At 34.7% G+C, this 8,510-nt stretch overlaps 1 protein-coding gene across 1 annotated transcript in view; it reads left to right on the plus strand.

The window, feature by feature from the left end:
• Positions 1–7,744, plus strand: part of LOC149799152 (uncharacterized) — a 36,122-nt gene extending 28,378 nt beyond the window's left edge. Inside the window, exon 10 of the mRNA XM_089957036.1 lies at positions 7,632–7,744. Within this exon, the coding sequence (XP_089813162.1) occupies positions 7,632–7,696 (65 nt within the window). The 3' untranslated portion in view covers positions 7,697–7,744. The remainder of the gene's footprint in view (positions 1–7,631) is intronic.
• The last annotated feature ends 766 nt before the right edge of the window (positions 7,745–8,510 follow it).

Raw genomic sequence — 8,510 nt, forward strand, 5'->3', positions numbered from 1 at the left:
CTTAAAATGTCCCTCATTCCAATTCTACTAAGGAATTTTTTGATCTTGTAAACGTGCACTGAATCATATAGGAACTGTTTAGTAGATTACGTCCTGGTCAATTTGTTTGTATTTCCCAATGCTTTTGCATCTAATGTGCTTCCTAGTCTACCTTAAAACATATATGTACACTACAGGTCATAACCTGTTAATTCCTGCATTCCTCTTTGTATGTTTACAACAGTTCTTTTTATATAACAGTTTAACTCCTCCTTGTTTAATTTCCTGTTGTTTATGTTCAGTTCAGCCAGTGCTCCGCCATTACACTTGCCCCCCCCCCCCCAAGCTGGAGCGGCAGGCGTGTTGTCAGTCTCATAAGTTTTCTCAGCCCGACGTTATGTCATTATCTCTTCCAGCCTTTCTCTTTCAACAACTGTACCATGACTTATAATTTTTGTGTCATGCGTCACCAGCGCAGGCTCCTCAGTAGGTTCTTTAGATGGTTCCATTGGCGGCTTGTTCGTTAATTTCCTTGTTGTTAAATCGAAGGTATTTCTACGCTGAGCACCTATTGCACTAGCTATCTTTTCTTTATTTTTTCTCTTTCGACATGACACTATGTGATCATGAAACTACTGTAGTCATTAAATTTCAGATCCAATGATAAGCCGTCTAAATGGCAAGCCTGGTTGCATGGCATGTGATTGTTTGGCCGCTCAGAGTCGAGCGGCACGAACAATCGCTTCCCAATGCGGCTGTAATAGATACATTGGGCTGGGTATCACGCAACGACAGTATTTCTGTCGCCAACACCTATGGTAGCATTGTTGACGTTCTATATACTTGATTGGAGGCGTAGTCAGTTCTTCTGTCCGTTAGTTACACACCTTTGTAGACGTACTGAACCATTGAAGGCGCTTCAAATGCCTTTCTCCTAAGCACACGGCAAAACGTTTTTGAAATGCTTGGAGTTTGATCCTTATTAAGCTATACTTCTACATATTGAAGTTCACGTTTAATATGCTACGATTTGTCGTTGAGTCGAACAAGTCATGCGCTAATAGGTAAACATGGCTGAAAACTTTTAAATTGGTGATTTTGACGGTCGTACATGCGCTAGTTCCTCTGCCTAGTATGATACCATATTTACATCTGAAGATAAGGACAATACAAGTATTACTCTTGCCACTAAGACAACAATGCAACATGCGCAACTTCCTTCTTGGGCTAGGGGCAGCGAGGTGCCATCTGGCAGGCCCGGCCTTAGGATGTGCTTGTCCCAAGGCGGCATGTGAGGCCTAAGGCAGCACGAGCGGGGCCGCAAGCAAAAAGATTGCATTCCTGAAACCGGGGGGCCCAAGGCGGTTGCCTCGTTCGCCTTGCCCTAGGACCGGGCCTGTCAGCTGGGTGCAAACAAGATGAAATAGCCACAGAAAATGGACTAAAATGACGCATATATATGTTCGATGAGTACCGCAAAACACTTAAAGTTACTAAAGAATACACCGTTAATCTCATGTTTATTCAAAAGAGGCTGGCATCCTCGCAGTAAAAGTGGCATCGGAAACTGATCAAGGTAGCATACAAACTACAAAAGTAAATGTTTGGTCGGTGAAAGCTGATTTTGCCCAGGCGTTGGAGCTCACGAAGATGAGATCTTAGTTACAACTAGCAAAACAAATCTCTTTAGTCTTCGAAACATGACCCCAGCTTACTGTTTTCCCAGATGCAAAATGAGCAAAGCGCTGCCAATGAACAACAGCTTGAATAAAAAGGTGCCAGTACCCAATGATTTGAATGATGCTGCTACTAAAAGAGTCCAAGTCCTGCCCGACAATGTTCCAGCCTTGTCATACCAACCTCTCTTTCACAAACTTGGGTTGGCATGTCATCTCAACGTCTGTACTTGCATTTCCCATAACCGACAACCCTTTTGTGTCAGTGGTTAACCTACGTTACATCTACCAGAATAACGGTACTTAATGGGTACCAGATATCACGGCTGTTTAAAAGGGACGAAATATCTACAAAAAATGACGATGAGTGATTGACAGTAAGCTGATATCTGTAATATTTTGTTCTAACTCAAATTCCACAACTAATGGTCTTATAGACGAGAAAGCAACAGTTTCTTTAAAGAAAGACCTAATCTACCTCATCAAATTAATCGGCAGTAAGATGAAATCGCCAAGCAATTTTGAGCTACAAAAATACGATACCATACTATTTGCGAATCATATGGTGATATCAGGGAAACAATTTGCTTCTTTGACTGTGCTACCTTCTTACCTAGAAACACAGTTTATTGGTGTGGTTCCTCACACAGACCAACTCCCCGGAGGAAACATACATATCCCTTTACTTATAGAGGAATTACAATGACAATATATCCCAAAACTCAATACCCAGAAGATTTTCGTCTAGTAAGGATCAGTGAAGCTGATACCTCACGGGCAAAGGCTGATCAGACACGCGCTCTGTATTTAGGGTTCAAGCGCGCAGTAGATATGACTGATGGTGATAACAACACAACGACGATTCTGTCTATAAGGACCAGTGTGGCCGGAATCGGAATAATATCCTCAATTGTTGATATCCCCATTGCGATTAAGCATGAGGTCACATAGTCTTTGAAATAATTTTTATTAATGGAACTTATATTAACCAACGAGAATCCATTAAAGCTAAAAAGCATTATGACAGTAGTGTATTGACCAAAAAAAACTTCGACACAATCTCTGACCAAATAGATAAAGCGCTACGCGACAAGGGCATCTCCAAAGAGGAGTTCGAACTTAAATTAAGGTGACAAATACACATGGGATTGATAGCAATGTATATTTGCATGATTAAAACAAAATTGTCTACACATCCATTTTCCTTTAGGTGAGTTGTTCCTATAGGGCTCTATGACGTATATCAATTTGTTATGTACCACGTGAAACATGCCTGAACGTGTCGCCACACCGAATCGATTACTTTATGCCATACTCGGGAAATTTGGATTGAGGTCATGGGACGAGGCTCGTATTGTTAGACCTAATCTCACAATAAATTTCTCTACTGTTTTGTTCTTCTGTTCGTCTAATTCATCGCTACACGAGTAACTACTCTGAATTTGAAATAGTCCACGTAGGTAAATCTGTCGTCAGTTATAATTGTTTTTATAACTGACTTTCTGTAATGCTTTATGAACCTATACAATATGAAATCTATGCTAAATGAAATCTATCTTTCGTCATTTTTGGGCACAACCTTTACTTACTCTCTGGGCTATATTATACAAGTGGAAATACACACACACACACACACACACACACACACACACACACACACATATATATATATATATATATATATATATATATATATATATATATATATATATATATATATATATATATATATATATATATATATATATATATATATATATATATATATCATGCAATTGTTGGACCACTGTGTCGGAGAACACCTTTCCAAGGTCTGTTTACGATTAAACATTTATGGTTATCACATAATCTAGGGAAATAAATAATTCAGAGAAAAAGAAAACAAAACAAAACCACGCAAACACATGTACACATGCATTTAGCATGCAATCTCTCTAGACAAACACACTAGATACACTGACACAAGTACAGAGAGTCTAGATGGCATATTTTTACAGTATGTATTCCTGTTTTCCAAACTGCAAAATCTACATGTTCATGATTTAGACCCATTTTTGAATAAATTGGTCTTAGTTTTTATTTATGTTAGCAATATATTTTTCAATGTTCATATTCGATTCAAATACTTTTTTAAAAGTAGCAATGAAAAGATTTTCATATTGAATCTGCAAATGTAAATATAATATTTAGCCAAAATAAATAAGAGATGGCACAAAATGTCCAATTATCCAACTTCTTCAAAATATCTCTTGTTTGGACATATTTTTTAATATTTGGACTTCAAGGTGCGAAATATTCCGTAAAACGGTACCAACAGTTTGAAGTAATATTCCAATCGTAGAATATATGTTCAATACGTTCGTTCTCACGTTTACAGAAAGTGCGTTTGTCGTCTTCTAATATGTTAATTCTTTTCATAAAGTATTAGTGACAATTATTATACGAACTTATTTGAATTAAAAGAGACCAACTGTGTAATCTTAGTACAAAGTTATGCCGGCAAAATATTTAAGGTCACTTCTCACTACTTATATTTTTATTTAATACTTGTATCCACATTTCTTGATTAGCAGTGTGTTGCCTCATTGGCGTATTTGTTTTTTTTTTAACAAACTTTAGATTTTTGTTTTTGCAAGTTCATTTTTTCATCCTCCTGCTTAGCACACTTGTTTCGAGCGAATTTGTTTTTGATTGCATCTTTTCATCATTTTGGAATTTTGGATATTGCAGAATAGTATTTCAGAAAATGTCTCATCCAGTTTTTTGTTTTATCATTTCAAAAGGTATTAAATCACTGCTATCTTCAGGGAAATCTTTAAGAACTTCAATGCCGACTACTTTCCAATATTTGTATTAATAGAACATTCAAGTGGAACAAAATGTATAAAACTCAGAGATAAATAAACATTTGAACTTTTCGTTTCCGCTTTAAAACTTGATACTGCAAAAAATTGCATCTTAACAAAAACTGCTTTTAATGGGATTATCAAATTCGTCTAATCTTTGATATTATAAATATAGTTGCATTGAGTAGGTTCTACCACGTTCCATCCTCGCTTTCCACAAGTGTTTTATGGAATTTTTATTGAGTATCTGAAATTCAAATTATATTATCTCTGTGCAAGACTTCTATACTTCCTAATCGTGATCCTGAACTGTGGTGACTTTTCTTCGTTTACTTTTAGCGTGCTGCATAACGATACTTTCAGAATCGCAATAAACGACCTTTCGGACTTACGAAGGATGAGGATAATTTCAAATTTGACAAATGATACTTTTTTCAGGATTTAGTCTGTAAAGGAGTTTTTTTTATATTCGATTACTCTTCTTGTTCATTAACAAAGATGCAAGCAAGTTTATTTTGATTACAGGTGATACTAGTATTCTTGATAAAACAAATTATGTCATTTCAATGTAATTTTTTATTCCACCAAAATATAATCACCTTGCCGATATGCTTATTTTTTTCTTCATTTTTGTCACTTCAAATGTCCTATTGTATTTCCTTTGGACAATGAGAAATATGTTTAACTAGATGTAATATTCAAGTTCATATGTGTATGCAATGTAACGTTATGAAGCGTTTGTCAGATCAAATGATTGAACCTTGAAAAGACTTTACGTTGATGATTTATATTGTTATGCATATTTGATTTAATTTATATTTGATTTAATTTAATTGTTTGTTTGTTAGTATTAATATTTTTTTATTCCATTACATGCTATTTTAATTGAACTTTACTTACTGGATTTGACATTATCCAGAAATTCAGTTCAATTTTGTTTGACCTGACTTTTTCATAAACAACTAATAATAGAAACTTTGCATCTAATGCTGACCTAGTTCCTGACCCTGATTCAGAACCAGTAAGAGTTGAAGAAAACAATTTTTTAAATTCTTTTCCAGAGTAAAATTCATTGATTTTAGTCAAGACCATACTGGGAATACGTGATGTTAGGCATGTAGAAAGCGTCTATATTATTGTAGAATGGTGATCATGTGACCCTCATACGGGAATCTGTTTTGCGTCATAAATTAGTGTATAACTTTTCTATAGAGAATTTGGGCATTCAGGCTGTAAACCATTGACACTTAAAGGTGTTTTACTGTGACCAGTTTGAGTCGAAATTCTATTTTATGGAAGACAAGTGATTATTTTTCATGGAAATATATATGTGTTCATACAGAATTCTTGGACAAGGACAGTTATCGAAATTTACACCGAATTCAAACACTGGAATATTATTTTCTGTGATTATACAACGAACTGTTGACACGTCAGTGCGACTCTGACCACAGCATACGTCATCTCCTTCCATTTTGATTTCATTGGGATTCGAACTCAGTTTTATTAGGAATTTTTATTACTCGGACTTCTATTTTTAATTCTTGGATTATTCTTGGATTATTTTTGCATTTGATTTGTAAAACTGTAAGTTCTTTTCTCATTTTTACCTTGTTTTTCTAGGGAAATAAATTATTTATTAAATTTTACCAAGCTTGTTGTCTTCACCCTATTCTTGTTACTGTTTAAAACGTCCTAAACACGTAAAAATATGGATTTGTGAGGGAGTATTAAGTTTGAAATCAACTGCATAGAAAAGAAACTGTAAACCGTAGTGTCACGTTGATACATGAATTTATTTTGTTCACCCATTCAGGCAAATCTGTGTATAAGCTACCGTTTATTAGTTTGTACTTGCAGTGTGAACTATTCGGTTATGTCAAGCATCCTAGCAAAAGTTTGGTAAAAGGTTAAAGGTTGAATGACATCCTCTATTTAATATCTGTGCATTAGATTACTTGACCTGTCATGTGATAACTTCAAACATTGGCATAATTTGGTGAATCTTTAGGGGTCATTCAAGAAATTCTGTGTCTTGCTTTACAGTATGTCAGCCGTGTGTCTTTGTTTATGACATGTCATACTTACGGAGCTTTTCAAACGCGATAATATTTGTGTGATGAGGCACTATGGTTCTATTTAATTAAATATGATCAATACTTTGGCATAAGCAAGACTCCGTCAAACGTTGGTGTTGAAATACAAAGATGAGATTATCCCACTGAACCAGGTCAGTCAATTCATGTTAGTTTAGTTACAAGTGCATGTGAAAATTGGTTTTAGCTTTCTATCTGGTTCTGTCTCAGTATCTCCGATCAGTTGATTTAATTTGACATATATCAGTGTTATCGATGCCAGTAAATACTGTCTGTATGTAAAGTGCCCCCTTCTTAGACATAAATGCCCAAATCTGTATGAGAATAACTCCCGTGCCATTAATAAATGTATCTGTTGTTGTTTTGAAATGTTTGCTCGTATGCAGTAGTCAGAAAAAGTGGTCAATGCAATGAACATATGGCTCATGAGAATGCTGTAATTTGTACTAATTAGTCAATAGGTTTGTGCTGCATTTGTTAACAGATATCACGACAAATGTTTTTTTTTTCTATGTACGTTTCACTAGCTTCCCTTAACCATCTACTTAGTAAATGAGGTAATTACTGCGTTTGATTTTTTCTCAGTCAGAATCCTCTATATTAATGTAAAACATCATTAAGCAATTAATTTATGTGTTTTCTTTCCCTTACTCCATCATTTGGGTTTTAGCATGGACACATATTGTCGCCATCATCATCGTCATCTGCTTGTTATTAATCAAATAATGGTCTGAGAACTCTTCTTAGGTTTACATAACTTCGAAAACATACTTGCAGTAGCTTTTTCCAATACATATTCAGCCTCGACAATTCGCTTTTATTATAATTTATATATGTGCTTGACGACATGTTTTAAATAATAATAATAATAATAATAATAATAATAATAATAATAATCTCTTTCTTCTTTTATTATTATTATTATTATCTTTATTTCTATTGTGTGATATTAATAATCATGCAGTAATAAGTATCATATAGTATATTAACAATATCTTGCATATCATTAATTATATTTGTTATTAACACTTTAGTGAGTCTCGCCTACTACGCCAAGGCAAGTCGATTAGACTACCACACGCTTAAAATCAATCGATGAGGACACGTGGTTACAAAGGCAACTGGTGTTATGACTGAAGACGCAATAAGTAACTAAAATCTGTGAATTAAATATGTCACTCTGATTGTTTTTTGGCTGATCCTCTCAGTTCTTGAGCATGCAATATACATTATTTATAGGTGTGCTGTAAAGATGTATGAGTAAACAATCACCTTAATAATTATATATTCATATATAGGTGAAGTGTGAAAAAGAAATAACAATGAAGAGTCATCAATGTTGTCTATATACGTCAATGAGAGGCTAATCAATTTTCAGCAATGTATCATGAAAATATTGTTATACAAACAAACAAAATCTAAATTTGATACTTGTGAAGATAGAAGCATTTACAGGAATCAGACACGACCATTTCTCAATTCAGTCAAACACAAACTATCGAGATGCTACGGAACCAGTGTGATCTGTGTATGTATACCGCGTACATTAAACACAACAAGATTTTAAAGTGTAGGCATGAAGCCAATTAATATAATTAATTACTGTTGGTATATCAAAGTGTGATTTATCCAATATGTATTAATCTCTCTCTCTCTCTCTCTCTCGCTGCAAAGGACAAAACATGTGGATATCTGTGGAGTGAGAGAAAAAGAATTCAAAATGGACGGCAACCTTGATCTTGAACTTATAACAAGTAACCTGTATAAACCCAAATCATTATAACAGTATGTGTACACTTGTGTATACAATGTTGCACGAAATCAGTGTTACACAATTGCAATAACTTGTTGAAATCAGAAAGTTGTACTGTAACTTCCTTAACGAGACATCACATACTCCAACATATTTCGTG

The sequence above is a fragment of the Sinohyriopsis cumingii genome, chromosome 5 (genome assembly GCF_028554795.1).
Source record: "Sinohyriopsis cumingii isolate HCF-2022 chromosome 5, ASM2855479v2, whole genome shotgun sequence".
In the NCBI taxonomy this organism is placed as follows: domain Eukaryota; kingdom Metazoa; phylum Mollusca; class Bivalvia; order Unionida; family Unionidae; genus Sinohyriopsis; species Sinohyriopsis cumingii.